Below are 17,838 nucleotides of genomic sequence, written 5' to 3' on the forward strand. Positions count from 1 at the left end.
TTTTATGTGGCAGCAAGATTCGATAGATCAGTCCCAAGCAGTTAATGTTATCGTTCGTTTTGAATGGTTGCTAGCACAGATACATGTACACTTGAACATGTTTGGGGTCTTTCTTTATTGAGTCAATTGGTGCTGGGTGCTCGTATTAAAATTAAGTCAAACAGCCATGAAATATGTGTACTCTCCAATGAAATAGCATATTTTCTCTTTCAAAAATCTTTAAGGGTCACCCAGGCAATCGGCTTTGGCAAAACAGTTTAACAGTTTGTATTAATGCACATGACTTCTTACACAGCACTGTCCCTCTGAAAGAATAGTACATACTGGTGGTGGTGGTGTGCATTTTGTGGGTGATACTACTAATATGTAAACTACAGATCCATCGGTCAACGCCAAGCAGCACATTTTTGCAACCTTTATGACAATTTTAACTTATCGCTGTTCGAAATTTAGCAATTGCAGACCCTTTTTTCTTGTGTTGAACGCCATGTTCCACTGGTACAACAAATAAAACACACATCGCAGACGAAATACGCATTTTCTTAAGGAACCGGCAGGGGCTCGTCCATTTCAACGTCCCGACATTCGGCGCCTTGTAGCTGTTTGCGGATTTCTTGGGTTATAAGAGGGTGTGTTCGATGTTTCAGAAGTTCCAGAAGTCCTTCCCTCTGTTCGCTGGAAATGTCGCTCCTGGAAAATGTGAAAAACAGGGATTACAAGCAGCCATTTTTACATTTTGTTGCAAGTTCCTGCATGTGATCATGTTATAACAGGTGTAGGCAGAATTTCTGACTCGCAGGCCAGGGTTATCTAAAATTTGACGGCCGAGACAAAGTGAGTAGAAAGTGGACAAAGAGATGTTTACACTTCTGGTTATAAACTAACCTGTTTACAACAATAATTACTTTTAATTATTTAGTCTGACCGAAAAAGAAAAAAATGTGCAAAAAATTACATTCAACTACAGTTCAAACAATTTTCTTAAGTGACACTATTTTAAATCTACTCCTGAAGGGCCAGATTAAAAGTCCCAATGGGCCAGATTTGGACCTGTAGGCCACAGTTTGCCCACGTCAGTGTTATAGCCTATAAAGCTTATAATGTCATTTACACTCCACGATACGTTCGAATAAAGTAAATAAAAGAATGAAAAGATAGAGTGAACAATTTAACGATATTTGCTGGCAGCGCTGTTACAACACAGCGTTTTCTGTTCTACGTTGTAAGTGTGATCCTCCGGATTACAATTTGTGATAGTATAGCTTGTGTATTTATCATATACGTTTACTGTGGTGCTGGGTTTTTTTTTTCACTAAAAAATTTCTGTCAAATGACCGAAATGCCAGCAAAAATTTAGGACATTTTCAATTTATTTTGGTCATTTACGTCATAATACTTTCGTTCGCAAAAATGTAAGCAACTTGAATAATCTACCAGCCAATTTCCTTTGGGACATTGTGTCCAAAATGGCTTTTATTTTTTGTGACATTTCTAAAAAAATTGGGTCAATGACAGACAAATGACACAAAAAAAAACCCAGCTGTGGTGCATCTGCGGGGGATATTTTTATTTTTTTGGAGCAAAGCAAAAATACATTGCAAATCGGTCATTGCAACAAAAGACCTAGAAACACACCTGTAAGTTTCTGCAAACGTAAGAAAACACTGGTGCCAGAGAACCGGTAGAGGGCGGTGTTCGGAGCGAAAACTCAAAAAGTGAAAAACCTGTGAAAATAATTTCTTACATAAAATGTTTTTTTTTATACACAAAACATTCGGCTAATGTTGCTCAGGACTGGCATAAACAATTGTAATAAATTACCGCCTAATTGAAAGTCACTTACGAGCGCGTCTATGACACGAAACGGTAGGGCGTACTTCTTTGAAATGAGAATTCGAAGAAAAATGCTGTTTGCGCCACTGTAATGCATCTCCGCCATCTTCAGCATCGCAGCGCTGTAGAAGAAAAAGATAAATATAGTTGGTGCGTGTTTGGCAGCAAAATGCAAATAGATCTGAACAGAAACCGATGCTCGTGCAACATGCGCGATTTAACGGCATGATAAAATTGGTATAAATACCAGGTATCCTAAACTGTTAAGAACCAGAAGTTACGCATTAAAAAAATGCTATGTTTAGCAGTTTTTCCACAAAAGAATTTTTATTGTTACCCAAAATGCTTGTATTCGTGACCTTACCACTTTTAACCTTTAAATGCCGCAGTATTTCGATCTTTACCAAAAGATTTTTGAAGGATTAGCTACACCAAAGAAATCCTCTGGGGGCCAACAGCCTCACATATAAGCGTCTTTTTACCTTGCGTGTAGAACTGGTATGGAGCATTTCGCCATCACACTTGCTATGATGGTTGCCTCTCGTAAAGTACAGGTGCCCTCCTCACACAAGGGTAGCAATATGCCTTTAAAGAAAGCTGCGGGCTTAAATAAAGCCTTTTTAAGTGCCTGAAAAGATAAAAATGTTGCAATGAAGAGTTGTTTTTCTGTGTGTGTTTGTCAGTCAATCTCAACAAACTTTTCAACATGGCAGAACAAAACATTGCCATTTAAACACACTATTTAAAAAGAAATAATAAAACTTTTTAACTGCCTACCATAAACAAATGAAAGTTAAGCCTTTTGAAGTATTGTATGTCATCTCGAACTCGGGGCAAAAGAACAAGAAAGAGGAACCTCTGTGTCATGTGCACATTCATATTTGAGACAAATATTCTTGTCGCCTAAAACGAAGGCATTTGAATTTATATTCAACACTTTTAACATCATAGTAACCGTGATAGAAATCTGTTGTTATTTACTGGCAGGTGGACATAGCAAAAAATAGTTTGTAAACCTTAAATCAATAGAGAGAAACTCTAAATATCATGAATAGTCACTGTCTGTACAACACTGTTTTTGACATAAAATCATTATTAGTGAAAATTTATGATATTGGAGATCCTCAAAAGTTTGCAGGCAGCACCCGACAGACAAAGTTATTTAAAGTCTTTATATTTGATGGTCAGTTAGTGACATGTTATTGATGTTTGTTTTTAACTGCAATGCTTTTAATGATACCGATGATTTCTAGAAAGGCAAAATACATTTATCAAATGAGGGCCTTGTTGTAAGACATAAGGTTTTATATGCAAACCGCTTACATTACTAAAGAGTAATTCAATTAATACACAATAATGATATTATCAATTATTAACAATCGAAGCAACACCATATTAACAATACAAACATGATTCTGTTCACTGCCTGGTTGAAATGTTATAATGTGTAATTAAGATGCAAATAACAGTATCTTATAATAACAAAATAATTATGATGATAAATAACATGTATATACCTGGTACATGGCAGCAGCACTCCAGCTGTCAGGCTCAGTGACATAGAGAATTTCTTCCCAGTTTCGCAAATGGGGAATGACCTGTGAAATTAGGGCCATGGTTAAGAAGTTGACAAACAGTTCACACTGGATTAGGTTTGACTGCACACACTTTAAATGCTTTGGGCAACTTTCCAGATCTGTATTTTTGAAGGATGGTCCTGACATCTTTGTACACCTCAACAATGCGGGGATCCATGTCGGGCATCTGTTTCTCGACATCGGGCATCAACGATGACACATCACTTTGCTTTTCTTAGAAAACAATAAAACCACATCTTCAATACAAAATACCAAATGACACTTCCGTAAAAAAAACATTTACAATTTTGGCATTTTTAAAATTGAATTGACTTTTATGTGATTGTACAAACAAGCACTGTTTAATAAAATAAAGCTAAACTTAAATTTTAGAATAAGATAGTTGGCATGTAGCAACAAAGTAAGTCAATAATAATAACTATCCAAAATTAGAACTGTAGCAAACCATTCAACTTGTCCATTATAATGTCTGCTAGGGTCCTCCTGGATGGTGGATTAGGATTCATAAAGGTTTCCAGAAGCTTTTCATCTTCTTCCTCCACTACAACCTCTTCTACGAACCCGCCTCGCTCTGCAGCATCAACTAGTGATGGCCATTCACTCTCGTCATCTGAACTTTCGCCATCTTCCTGAAATAAAAACATGTGAAAGGTGACGCTGCAGCACAATAGGGTATAAATATAAACAAAAGGAAAAAAAGTATATAACAGGTTACAAAACAACTGAATAATCACAGTTTTTGTTCGCCATCAACAATAACTAAAACATCACAGTGCATAGCACCGATAATACTGATAAGTATTTCAATGTGATGAATATTTACCAGTTTTCCAGGCTGGGAAAGTTTTATAGGTTGTTTTGCAATAGGTTGATACACACCATCAAACTCATCTTGTTGTTTTCTAGCAGCCTCCAAAATCTTTCTGGTCAATTTGTCATCAACAAACTCACTCTCTTCCTATAAAAATATACATGACAGAAGTTGCAGCAGAATAGCAAATAGTTCGAGATACTGTAACCACTACAGAGAATCAAAGATTCTAACAGAAAGAAGCCAGGTAGCTGCGTCTTGCGTTGGGTAAAAGGAATTAGTAGAATGTCTTACCTTATTTTCAAATATTTCTCCTTTGCAAAGTATGTTACAAATCAATACATGATACTATAATGTATATTGGTGAATGTACCGCAGTACGTACCTGACGTTGTCTGTCTTTAGATTTTCGGTTTGGATGATCGTTCAAGTCGTCCGTTGTCACAATTGCTTGGGCTAAATCGGATTTGTGTTTGTTAGAGGCCGGCCCTGCAGCTGATGCTCTGTTTTTTGCCTTTTTTATTTTGCCCATACCAAGTTTTAGGTGTTTCCTGGGACGAGTTTACACTACTAACGTAAGTTTGTGACACACAAGTTTTACATATTTTCCCATTTTACACATGTGAGCTTTATGTCCCATGAGCGCTGGTGTATATTTTGTAATTTTTTTATGGAACCGCGAATCATGTTCTGTCAAAATTGTAAACTATTAAAACCATAGCGCCCTCTATGACGAGGGCGCTATGATTAAAACAGTTGATAAGCAAAGTGGAGCCAATAATATGAATTGGCCGTTTGGTCAGCAAAGTCGTCTGATAGTCACACCAGCTGCACTGATGAGACCTTATGTCTGCAGCTTACATTATTAAAACAGTTGTTGACAAATTCTACCATCAGTCATCCAACCAAATAAAAAAACTCGAATATTCAATTCATAAAATCTGACGCTAAACGACCTGGCACTTACATAGATATTGACCAGGTTTTAACACAACGAATTTATTATACTGGTTTGGGCGAACAAACAGTGCATTACGCAGGCTAGCTAGCACACATGTACTATGGACCATGCCTTGACGCAAATGTCTGTCTGCGAATTGCTGGTGTCAAAACATAAAAGCGCACAAAAAGAAAACAGCCGTGGAAGTCGAATGACGGGTTATTGCAACAAGTTTAGATGTGTAAGCCCGCAAAAGCAAAGCACAACAGCGAAACAGTAAAACGGCAAGCCAAGAATAACATCTGTGAAGAATAAAGTCATTTCATGTAAGGCAGCTTTCATTCTGGGTGCCGTTGCGATAGATTCGACAGGAAAAAAGCTGGCAAAGGAATAACCGAATGAAAACCAGCGCAAATAAAAACTTGTCCCAACATAAACGATATGACATTCCCTCAACAAGCGCCCTTTGTACAAAACAATATTATTGATTAACATTAGTACGAGAAGGGACTCGTTGTAAAATTTACTGTATCGTGTTGTGAGTAGTGTGAACGATGGGTCGAACTTTGTAATTTCGCACGCACTATGATGTTTTTTATATATTCACACACAAGACAAATTAAGATATTTAATGGATTTGAAAGCTGAAAATCCATTGCGCACACTTAAGGCAATAATATTCGGACTACGCAAAACTACGTTAGAAAATCACATACACTCTAAACCAGCCACAAAATTATAGCCAACAGTCATTCACTGAACTTTTCAGGCTTCAGAAAACACGCCGGACTCTAGATAAAACTTGTGGATCGGTAGGTGCTGATTTTCATCCATGGATTTAATACTGAAACGTTGGCGCTGAAAGTTTTTCCAATAAGACAGACAGGAAAAGGGCTGTTGTGCAAAAAACAAATATTTATAATTCAAAGCTAATACGCTTTGTTGCGTTGTACATATATTTTGAATGCGCGGACAAGATAGGTTTTTCGCAGCGTAAAATATCACCACAAAAGCTGCGATGCCCACACTATATAACGACTTAATTAACCTCAGATGTGAGAAGAACCAATTTTGTTATCCTCTGGCCCGGCGCACGAACACCATATCACATTTCTTGCACAAAATCATTCACTGGGCAGGTATCTCGCCGTTGCCATGCCTCATTCTTAATCCGTCCGGTTCGTCGGAATCTTCCAACAAAACCGACTGTGCTTCATTATCGAGGCGTGTTTGTCCGTTCTCGCTCTCTTCCTCGCCCTCATCCGACGACGTCGTGTAGTTGTCGGATGCGAGCTCGGGTTGCTCGATTTCGATTTCTTCGCAGGAGAGATTGAAGCGGACTCGTTTCACATGTTGGTGGTCGTGATTCTCGTCGTCGCATTCACCGTAGAGGTCGCCGAGCTCCTTCTGTTTCTCGCGGAGATACGACTCCTTGACCCGCATGCGTTTTAGTTGCCCGTCCCTGACAGGAAAAACACGGTTTACGGTCGGATTGGGATTTAGTTGGATTCACGACAAAAACATTGGGAATATTGCGTTCGTTTTTTTACACGAGGTCACATATTTGAAAAGCCAGGTATTGGCGATGTTCATTATGTACGTATGAAAACCCCTGCTGAGTTGGTGCGGATTATTTAAAATTAACCAAACATAACACAAAATTTTATCGAGAAGATAAGCTTAAATCATATAAAATCCACATTTCCTAATGAAGAAAATAAACATTTACGGGAGCTGAAAAAAAACTACCAAACGTGTTTAATGTTGTGTTACATGCGATACATCCTTGTCTAACAATAGCGCAATCCCCACTCACCACACGCTGTCAACAAGCCCTCCTTTTCGAGCTATGACGGCCTTCACTCGCTCGGCAAATTGGACTGCTGTCTCGTCGGGTTCTCGTTTCATGGCAGGTAAGTACCACACATCAGCTACGATCGCCCAGCTTGTCATTACCACCAACAAGTATTGCAACATGCTGTGTTTGGAGCTGTTCCAGAAGGCGTCCCCGAACCACGGATTGTACTGAAACCAAAACTGTGTGTTTTTAGATTGCAATTGTGTACGTAAGAGGTAGTTGGGCCGCAATTGTTTGGTTAAACATGTTGAAAAGCGTTTTTGGTTGGATTTTTGTTGTGATAAATAAGAGATGGGAAGCATTGAATTTACGTTGCTGTGATGTTTTACAATATAAATCCACAGAATCAGAACTGTATGTTGCTGTGAAAATACACGTTTACACAGCTTTCCAACACAAACATATTTGCATATTACTTAAACAAAGTTCAGCCCCATTGCTGTTCCATAAAGCGTGACAAAAAACGCAAGTTTAAGCAAACATAAATTGTGTAAGCTGCAGACAGATGGCGGACTTAGTCCGTTTGGTTAGCAAAGTCGTCTGAAAGTTACACCAGCTGCACTGATGAGACCTTTCAGGTTGAAACAGTGGCCATCTGTCTGCAGCTTACACAAACGCAATTTGCCTAGCGTGTAATAAATTTCGCTCATTTAGTGTTAAAAATTAGCGACATCAAATAAACCCCAACACAAATAAAAGGAATATTAAAAGGAGTGCTTACGAAATTGAAAGCTAGTGGAAAAGTTCATCATTCGATGCCATTAAAACCAAACCAATAACGAACCTTAATTGCGACAGGGTAAATGGTAGTAGGGATCTCAAAGGATCCCTTCTTGAACATCATGACCGACGTGTTGTTGATGCACGTTCCCTCGGGAAAGAGCAACACTGGGAAGTTGTTTAAGTCGCTCACATGCTCCATGATGCGTTTCGATACGAATTGGCGATCTCGAACTTCCGACCTCTCGAACCAAACGTGCTTCGTTGCTCGCGACATTATTCGCATGATTCCACCTGATGCAAAAAGCAGCGTTTTTGAATTGCATTTCTCCTGGCTTGTAAGTTTCACAAGCACCCCTTGCATGGCGATACCAGCTTTGGTATTTTGATCATTACAGGTTCACTGGCGTCGCAGCCAAAAGGCATGCATTCCAAGCTGGATCTAAGTCCTATTTTTGACAAGTCTGTGTCTCGTGAACCTCTTGATAGATATTTGGTAGACGAGATCGCAAATTTAAAAGATTTCGAAGTGGGTCGACTTCAAGAGCAGAGCAAGGACATGCGTTGTTTCTGATTTATCCTGATGAGTCGAATTAATAGTTAGGCATGATGCAACAACGACTTGGCCTCAATTGCTGAGCGCTGAGTTAACTGAAGACTTTAAACCGTCATCAGAGTTATAACAGGGACAAGGAACGGTCATTAACTTTCCGCGCCGCTAAAACAATTAAATTCCGGCAATAAACGTGACATTAGGTACCTGCTAATTTATAAAGCTGCATGAATCGAACAACAAAACAAGGGTTTGTCCCGCTAGCCTGGGTTGTCACGAAGTAGTATCGTGACAAAGTGAGTGTGGTTTGAGTGTTTTTGCTATGTTGCAAATGTACATTAAGCTTAACTGAATCCATGCGATTAGAAAACCGCCACACATGAATAAACAAAGACTTTGTCCATTAACCCGCCTAAAACACAAAAAAATGTAGGGCACAGCAATCAAACATCATAGAGCGACTGTTCTAAATCGTATCACCGCTATGATCGTATCATAGATACATCGACTTTGCCTTAAGTTTAAGTTAAAACCAATGCAAAAAGATTCTCCATAAAACGCAGACGTATTACCTTGCTTTTGCATAGCAACGCAGGATCGCCCCCACTGCGCAGGCCCTTCATATTTGGCGATCTTAGTATTTTGATCATAAGGTTCATCAACCACTTTCCCGACAAGTCGGAGCGAGATTCCATAAAAGGTACGTATATGTCAACAAACCTAAAAATCCGCCGTGAATCTGACCCAGAACGGCGTAGGGACGATCTTGCATTAGGACTGCCGCATCAAGTGTGGTCGTGTGGTTGGCAACGCAAATGCCACCTGGACGGGGCATGTTCTCTCTGCGGATGACAACGTTTAAAAATTTAAAACTTTCTGTGTATACAGCTGTTAACTTGATGGTAGTGACAATGCAAAACATACGGTTGATCTTGAAGAGCATTGAAGCAAAATATTATTTTTTGTTTTTTAAGTAAAATGAGAAAATAGGCACGTTTTGTGCCACGCCTTAGAAGCCATCTATTGTTGAAATAAAATTTACATGCACTTGTAAATCTCTGTAACTATGTATATGTCAGTGCCAACAACGAACTGGTATCTTACCTGTTGTGGTAAGTTACAACAGCTGACAATGCACGACAAATTATCCTGAATCCCACAACATTCACATAATAACCCATTTTCCTCTTGAAACTGAAACAGTAAAAGGTAGCATTGTGGTCCACACCTTTTTTAAAACGTTTTGTTTAAAGAACAACATTTAGGTCTTCTTTTTATTGAACTGAATGTTCAACCAATTGGTTAACATCGAAGGATAAGATAATTACACACAAAAAGTAAAAACACTACTTGCATTTTTGCCAAATGCATATTAAACATTTGGAAGCATTATTTGCCACCGGAAGTACCTCAAAGCCAGCTGTCTCAGATGGAAAAAGTTTGTATAAACAGCCTACCTTGAATCAGAAAGGGCAGCCAGAGGTAGCATGGTGCATAGAATCCAGGATAAGGCGAACACTGTGATTATCAGCCTAAAAACAAAAGGTGGTTTTGTTGTACTCAACTATCACTTCAATCCAAAAGGATAAGGCAAAAATCTACACAATAGTTTCCAACAGAAAAGTTATAAAACATAAAAAACAATTTAAAACAATTAAAACAATAATAATATTACTCTTTTCATATCTGTTCAACTTAATTCATTTTGAACACATGAATGCCCCTCACCTGAGCGGGAATAGAATACAGTAGCGCAAAACAACGCCAGCAATCCAGAGAATTGACAAGCGAACACTGCAACAAGAAAATGAATGCTTTGTTTACAAAAATGAAATATGGATCCAGGGCAGCTTTTGAATTTTACACAAACAACATTCCTCAAAGTCACCCACTATACATTACTGTACATCATCATGCATTCTGTCATCAACAATAGCTTTCAACAAGGAAACTGTTCAGTAGAACATACTGTATTGTTTATATACAGTTGTTTCTTGCCTGTTAACATGTACAGACAAGTACGTTGTTTAATGTTGAATGTATTTAAAATTTTTAATGAATAAAATTTTGGGAGAAACACACATTATGAATTAGTTTGATTGAATTTGTTCTGTTACGAAAGATTGACCTATTTTAGACTTGGTTTAGTGTCATCAACTGCAGACAATTGATTCACTGAATACAAAAGAGTGGGTCACAGACAATACATGCCATGTTGTACCACACTCTTCAAAGTCAGCTGTCATTTAATTAATGTACAAAGACACAAGCTACACCGTACTGGAATCAAACAATGTAACATAACCACTACAGATTCAACGGCTATTTGTATCTAAGGTGGTAAATTATAAATTATATTAAAATAATTTGATTTAAATTATTTATGTACCAACAACAGAGTAAAATGTGATGCAATAATAATTATATTCATAATTATGCATCACATAAATCACCTCATTTGACCAACCAATTAGTTATTTTTCACAGGTGTGTTCCTGCATTAGACAAAGTAATGCAAGTTGATATAATATATACATTTCTGGAGACAGAGTAAACAGAAAATATCTCCATAACAGACCAAACATAAAGAATAAATAAAATTATTGCTTATTGGCTTACATGACCCACACTTTCTGTAAGACAAGATAAAAGGTGTAAAGTCTGCTAGAATAAGAAGTGCAAACAGGTGCATGCAAGACAGAACACATAAAAAGACATAACAGACACCATAACATAAAACATTCGGACTTGGACGCACTAACATCTACAGGCAAGTTCACAGATGCATAGAATTACCAAATGTCAGTGCTTTTTGAAGGGAGGCAGTTTGGCTTCCTGTGTGTGAGGTTTGTAAGCCAATCAGGAAATAATAACATAAAAAAAACAAGTAAGAAAAGCAGTGTTGATCTGGTGCACAAAAAGTGACACATGCTTGACTCTATCGCACGACTTTTCTCCTCGGTGCAAATTTTACCATGATAAAACACAAATGCAAATTTTGGAGTCACATATATACTGTGTTGATTGAGTAATACATAAATTTGAATTTACAGTTTTATGCAAATTGAAAGGAATCATACGCACAAAGCAAAGTTTAGCAGCACATGCCTGGAAAACTATTGATTAAAGCAGTGCAAAATTATTCAATGTTATTTTATTCAGTTTTTGGCGAGTGGGTTTCTCTTAAGTGATGCAACCTACTTGTTTTTGACCTAAAATAACATAATTAAATGCAAAAAGTAACATTGCTATGTAATGAATTTATGGGAAAATTTTACAAACAAGAATCACACATAGAGATCGTAGTTTTTTTGGCCTGGATTATCAACAAATTGTGCTCATGAACAATCCATCAAAATCATTACATAGCAATACAATAGATGTTTTGTAACATAACCTTACCTGATGAAACGGTAGTGGAAATCGGTTCGTGTAAGCAGGTTCCATGATGGTAGTTCTGAGTAAAAATACAACTGCTGATATACAGGCTTAAAACTAATTAAATAAATGGTTATTTATATACAAATGCAATCAATATACTGATGGTATATGGCACACATGGTTTGTTGGTATGTTACAAGAGAATCAATGTAATTGCTAATTTATAGGTACAACACAACAACAGATGTAGAAAATATAAAAATGTGCCACAAGACAACACTTACCTTCTGCTCTAAACCTTTTTGTCACTTCATCATCAATAACAGCCTGCAAATCATACAAATTATAAACAAAAATATAAATATTAACATGTGTATTGGTTAATCAATAAGTATATAAATGAATTGCAACAATGATCACATGAACTAGTTAAAAAAGATGCAAAGATTTCAACAGTCTGGTCAAATACAGACTATGTTTGGCTTAAACCACAATATTTGCTTGCAAGCAATAAACACTCCATTTTTTGCAAGCTCACAATGAGTACATTCAGTTATGCAACTTTGACATTAGAATAAAAGCAAAAGTTTATAAATAGCATAATTTTGTGATGTAAGACCAGGGCACCCATGTTATTCTGTATTTGTTTGTGAGCAGAGGCACTCAGTGATGAAATATGCTGACTTGGGTGTCTGATCAAAGGTCAAATAGGGAGGCAAACAGAGTTCCAACAGGTTTTCAGGTTTTGGTACTATGGCATTCACACAAAAACAGACTTAACATCCACCTATTTTTCAAAAAATTTACACAATCCTACAAAAATGTATTTTCTTGAAATCTATTTTTTAAAATTCTCTCACAACAAGCAATTTCAAAGTAAAGTCACATAGAAGCTTGTTGCATTGTAGTCGCTGCATGTAAACAATGTTACTTAACTAACAGTTCCACTACTGAGGTGAGGTATATATATATAAATAACAATTCTTACCTCAACTCCACTTTTGACGAGGTATATGACATCGGGCAATTGGAACTTTTTATGTGGTTCATTGACACAATCGTTCAGACTTCCAAGTCGGTTGATTGAATTTTCCTTTTCAATGATGTCTGAAATACACAATTCTATGTGAGAGCCTTGTTCTCTTCCGAGTCACATGCAACCATTACAAAATTAAATAACAGGATTGTTTGAGGAAAACTTACCATCTGAGATTAGCAAGTCTCCTTCTTTTTTCAGTCTTTGTGTTCCCCACTAAAAATAGAGTGTCTTAAAACTGGTAGGTAGGTAGTTCATGAGATCTTACTGACCAACTTGCCCAACAAAACTGACTTTATTTTGTGGTATGTGAAAAAAGTGCCATGTAGTTCTCGATGCACGAATGCAAATACAAACAAATAAATGTAATTTTTATCATAAGTAACAAATACACCACTTCTTTTCATTCATTCATAATTTTCAATGCACACTTCTCAGTGATGCAGCCATATTTTGTCATTTCATATGTATAAAGTAAAAACCCATATATAAAAAATGTAAAATAATGTGTCATTGGAGATCGAAAGCAGGCAATAGCTGTTGTGCATTCTCACCTCAAATAGTCGCATCAACAGTCTGATGTAGCCTTTCCGAATACCAATTTCAATTCCCAGGCAAGCGGGTCCAACGACAAGCAGAAGCAACAGAAAGGCACCAATTCCAAAAATTTTACATAAAATTTCAAAGGTCAAGACAAGACCCTCCATATTTGCAGATTTTGAATACCTTCATTTTACATAACATACATCAGTGTTATAAATCAAACCAAAATTATAGAAAATAGTTTGCTTGTAAAAATACATTCATTAACACTTATATTATCAAAAAAGACGACAAGTGTAAGAATGCACAAAATTTCCAAAATGAAAGTATTGCAATATTTGTACCGTATTTAAATACATACTAAATGAAACACATAATAATAATAAAATAACCTTGAGGGTTAACGCAGATTGGAAAGTTTCTAATTAGCGCTGAGAAACTTATTTATAATGAAAGCTGATTGCCTGGATTTTGCATGGTATTACAATTTTTGCGACAAATAAGTCAACATCAGGACCTGATCCCCAAAATACACGCATAATCTCTTTTTAAACAGGAAATATACGCATTTTGTCACAGCAAGTGAAACAACTCACCGACGCGTATACTACCATGTGATCAGCAAAATGCGACCAACCTTTGCTGTAATTGTGTATGAAATGAACGACTCAGTCAGCAACACAGCACATCGCATTTTTTCACCAAATGTTTACTTTCGTTCAATGTGTTCGCGTTGCAACACCGAAATCGCAAAGTGTGCTCACTGAAGGGTGAAATAATTATGTTGTGACGTAAGACTGTAAACAGCTGTGCTTTGTTTTTAGCATAGAATACTAAACAAAGTGGTATGGCATATCCAAGATAAATAAGTCGGTGACGCACTTGTACCTGACAAATGTCAGAGAAATCAGAGAGACTTTCTTTGAGTATTTCAAATCTAAAAACATTTTATTTTCTAAAGGCTGTCTCCGTTTGCTGAAAGTCTCGACGAAAGTCCCGATCATGTAAACAGACCTAGTGTAATATGCGAAACGAAAATAAATAAGTGAAGCTTTCTTTTCAACTCGAGCGATGAAGTAAATATTAATGTTTTCCACCCCAACCAGTGCGATGCCACGCCGCATTTCAGAATCTCTTGTTCATAAAACACAATCCAAATTAAATGTGTGTTTTGCACCAATTTAACAACGAATTTTTGTGTATTTTTTCTATTATTTATTAGATACAAAACACTGATCTCTATAAACATAGATACAAAACAAGATTTTTTTTTATTTCTGTAGCATGTGTTGCCAATAACAACTAAAAGCATTAAATCGGATGATAGCTTAATAAGTGTCAGAAGTCCAAAATACTCCCAACAACTGAACGTATTATGTATACTATTATTGCATAATGTTCTCCCAAAATACTCAGTTATAACCATGCTGTCCTATTTACGTTAACAAAACAAACCACAGATGAAACAAAATATTAATATTTGACATTCAATGCAAGCCTTATGCTCATTGGAATTACATTTGGCAACAACAGCCAGATCAAAAATTTGTAAATTTGGTTGCCTGAAGATTGTGTAACGTGAGAAAAGTATTACACAAATTTATAATTGAAAAAATGTCCGAAGGATCCGACTTTGAGGATGAAGAAATAGGAGGTGAAGAGGAAGATAAGCCAACAGAAGAAGAAGAGGTTGGTACCGTTTTTTCTCAATTTCTAGACTAAGACTAAACTCCCTATTTGTAGAAGAATATGATATGACTATTGCATTAATTAATTAGTGTGAATTTGAGGTCTGTAGAAGTGAAATGTTTAAATAAAGAATTGTTTGTTTGAAATTGTTGTATTGTGGTTGCAGAAACTTCCTGAAAACCCACTTGTGCAAGACATGATTCCTGAATGTCTTTCCTTGCTATGTAAAATAGGAAATGGTTTGGCACATGCCTATGTAAGGTTGGATGCTCATGAAAGGTAATTAATACAAATATTTAAAGTAGCCAACACTTTTTTAGCTCTTGTTTTACAAGTCACATGTTTTAGAGAGCTCACCGACATTGACCTGTTGAAAAATTTTATCCATGTGAGATATGTGGACGTTTCTGGAAACCTTCTTAAGGATTTGTCTCCGTTAAACAACCTCACACACCTCCTGTCACTTAAAACTGACAAAAATAATTTGACATCTGCAAAACTTGATCCACTACCATACTTGCAGGTACAGCTCATATTATTTATTTTCCATTTTGTGTTTTGACAATTTAATATTTACTATCAAACATAATACCTAAATATCATGATCTATTATATTAAGTAAAGACATTCCATTGATTTATGAGGCCAACTGCATTGTAAAACCTTTTAGCCTGTTGCAAAAAAGGTCCAGGACATATATTGGTATTTTAAAATCCATTTTGGGTATATATCAGATTGCAGACTTTTCTGGAAACAAGATTACAAGCACAGAAGGAATCGAACATCCAATGCTGACAAAACTTAATTTAAACTGTAAGGTTCTTTCTAATTGTACATCTGCTGTTTCACATTAATCCTTACATTTTCCATTTACAGCGAATCTAATCACAGAAATAAGTTCTTTAAATCCAAAAACACTTTCTCACCTACACACATTGGAGCTCCGTGGTAATAAACTCGAATCCACCAAGGGACTTTACCTTCCAAACCTCAAGTTTTTATATTTGGTAAATTGAATGTTTTTTTATCCTCCCTGTGTGCTTGTGAACTCTGTTGCGCAAAGATTCGTTTGGTTGTGATTACTTTGCTAAAAGTAAATTTTTACCACCTTAGTATGATTTTTTTGTACTTTTCAAATCGCAGGCTGGCAACCTTTTAAAGAATGTTGAGGACCTTGACAAGTTGGAAAGCCTTACAACTCTCCATTTGCGAGACAACCAGATAGACAAACTTGATGGCTTCCCAGACACAATGAAAAAACTGCAATACATTAACCTAAGGTATTGTTACAGGTGCATTTTGTTATGACACTCACTGAGTGTGCTTTTTTCAGAGGAAACAATGTTACAGACATGAAAGAAGTATCAAAGTTAGTTAACCTTCCATTCCTGAGGGCCATTGTCATGAATGGTGAGAAAACATGAAATTTTATCTTGATTTGTTTAGTGCGAATTGTAACCATGCCAGGTTGCTGACTGTCTTTTGTGATCAAAGCAAGAAAAAAGCCTAATTTCAAATATTTTTTTTAAAGTTCTGTAAAATTAGGTACTCTTTAAACTGCGTGAAATATTGCTTTGTTATGCCATAAAAACATCAAGAAAATGTTTGCCAAATGAGTAGTACCTATTTTTTTTCAATGTGTGACCAACCTGTCACTCAACCTACAAGTAACTTTTACAAATTTGACAACCTCAACTATCTAACACACACAGTCAGTCTTTATTTTTCAGGCTAAACTTACTCTCAAGTTTGCTTTCATGGCCTAAGCCTGTTGTCGTAACTCCACGCAAAATGATTTTCAAATTCTTACTACAAATTTGGCCAATTCCTGGACATTTAGGCGCTCAATGGCATTTTTTGTGTTGCAATATCCAGACAACCCTTGCTTGGAAGAAGACGGCTACAGAATCGAGATCCTCATCATGTTGAGGCGATTAGAGCGACTCGACAAAGACGAGTACTCAGAGGAGGAGAGAGCGGAAGCGGAGGACATCTATGAGCAGCGGAGGCAGGAGGAGCTGATGAAGGAAGACGAAGAGGCACAAAACGATGATTAATGTTTCACGCTGCTGTTTTGCCTAAAAAAGTTTGTCATTCGTACAGCATAACAACATGGTACTATTAAATTCGAACGAAAGGAGATACAGTGTTAAATTTTTCATGGAAGCTCTTTATATGGTTCATTAAAATATGGCGGAAACACTGAAAAAATGCACGATAACTTCATCGTAATGTGCTTTTTGCCTCCGTTTCGAATTGCTGTGCCTTTGTTATACCTTGATTTTCCGTTGCTTTTGCTTGACACACAGTTTTATAAAAGCGTTTATATATTTTAATAAAAGAACTTTTGAATACTGTTCTCCAATCTGCCGAAAAAGCGACGTATAGCGACCAATTTCAGATTTCGTATGTTTGTGACAGAAGCTCCTTCTTCGTTTTTTACTCATGTATTTCTATATTAGAGTTAAATATATTGTCCCAAACTTAAAAACGTTTTCACGACCAGATAGACCCATATGGAAAACCGACTTGCTTGCAGCCAATTATAATACGCCGGATGTGACCAAAAACAAGTTTTCCATCTGCCGGTTATCCCATCGCCTTTTTCGGACATTTCGTTGTATCAGGATTTTGTTTCCAAACGCCTATATGCCCAAACTGGATTTATCATGAGTCTTTGCGTCAATGGCAAACTAGAAGTGGCAACTAATACTTTATGATGAAAATCATTACGGCTATTGAAATTTAACTTTCTATTTCGGCCACAACGGCGTGTATTTTTAACTACATTTAATCTGCATGCCTTATTTTCCACATCGTTATTAATAGTTTCTTGCTTTTTGCCGTTATGTTGGAAGATGATTTTCATTAAACCT

At 36.7% G+C, this 17,838-nt stretch overlaps 3 protein-coding genes across 3 annotated transcripts; 1 reads left to right on the plus strand and 2 right to left on the minus strand.

The window, feature by feature from the left end:
• Positions 1-137: 137 nt before the first annotated feature.
• LOC145897518 (bystin-like) lies at positions 138-4,848 on the minus strand. Its single transcript, XM_082985846.1, has 10 exons — positions 4,628-4,848; positions 4,255-4,389; positions 3,877-4,060; positions 3,502-3,644; positions 3,351-3,431; positions 2,611-2,736; positions 2,316-2,461; positions 1,844-1,955; positions 1,636-1,724; positions 138-690 (listed from the first exon to the last, which is right to left on the minus strand). The coding sequence occupies exons 1-10, from the start codon at positions 4,772-4,774 to the stop codon at positions 543-545; spliced, it is 1,311 nt and encodes a 436-aa protein (XP_082841972.1). The 5' UTR covers positions 4,775-4,848; the 3' UTR covers positions 138-542.
• A 388-nt stretch (positions 4,849-5,236) lies between these two features.
• LOC145887751 (glycerol-3-phosphate acyltransferase 4-like) lies at positions 5,237-13,453 on the minus strand. The gene is made up of 12 exons (XM_082978961.1): positions 13,285-13,453; positions 12,898-12,946; positions 12,683-12,801; positions 11,979-12,021; positions 11,716-11,770; positions 10,042-10,107; positions 9,771-9,845; positions 9,418-9,507; positions 9,034-9,155; positions 7,825-8,054; positions 6,999-7,207; positions 5,237-6,644 (listed from the first exon to the last, which is right to left on the minus strand). Exons 1-12 carry the CDS (start codon positions 13,435-13,437, stop codon positions 6,311-6,313), a joined length of 1,545 nt encoding a protein of 514 aa, XP_082835087.1. The 5' UTR covers positions 13,438-13,453; the 3' UTR covers positions 5,237-6,310.
• A 1,284-nt stretch (positions 13,454-14,737) lies between these two features.
• LOC145903439 (leucine-rich repeat-containing protein 23-like) lies at positions 14,738-17,319 on the plus strand. Its single transcript, XM_082991523.1, has 8 exons — positions 14,738-14,962; positions 15,129-15,241; positions 15,311-15,485; positions 15,697-15,775; positions 15,839-15,969; positions 16,106-16,242; positions 16,296-16,372; positions 16,838-17,319. The coding sequence occupies exons 1-8, from the start codon at positions 14,888-14,890 to the stop codon at positions 17,017-17,019; spliced, it is 969 nt and encodes a 322-aa protein (XP_082847649.1). The 5' UTR covers positions 14,738-14,887; the 3' UTR covers positions 17,020-17,319.
• Positions 17,320-17,838: the final 519 nt, after the last annotated feature.

The sequence above is a fragment of the Ascidia mentula genome, chromosome 1 (genome assembly GCF_947561715.1).
Source record: "Ascidia mentula chromosome 1, kaAscMent1.1, whole genome shotgun sequence".
NCBI classification, from domain to species: Eukaryota; Metazoa; Chordata; class Ascidiacea; order Phlebobranchia; family Ascidiidae; genus Ascidia; species Ascidia mentula.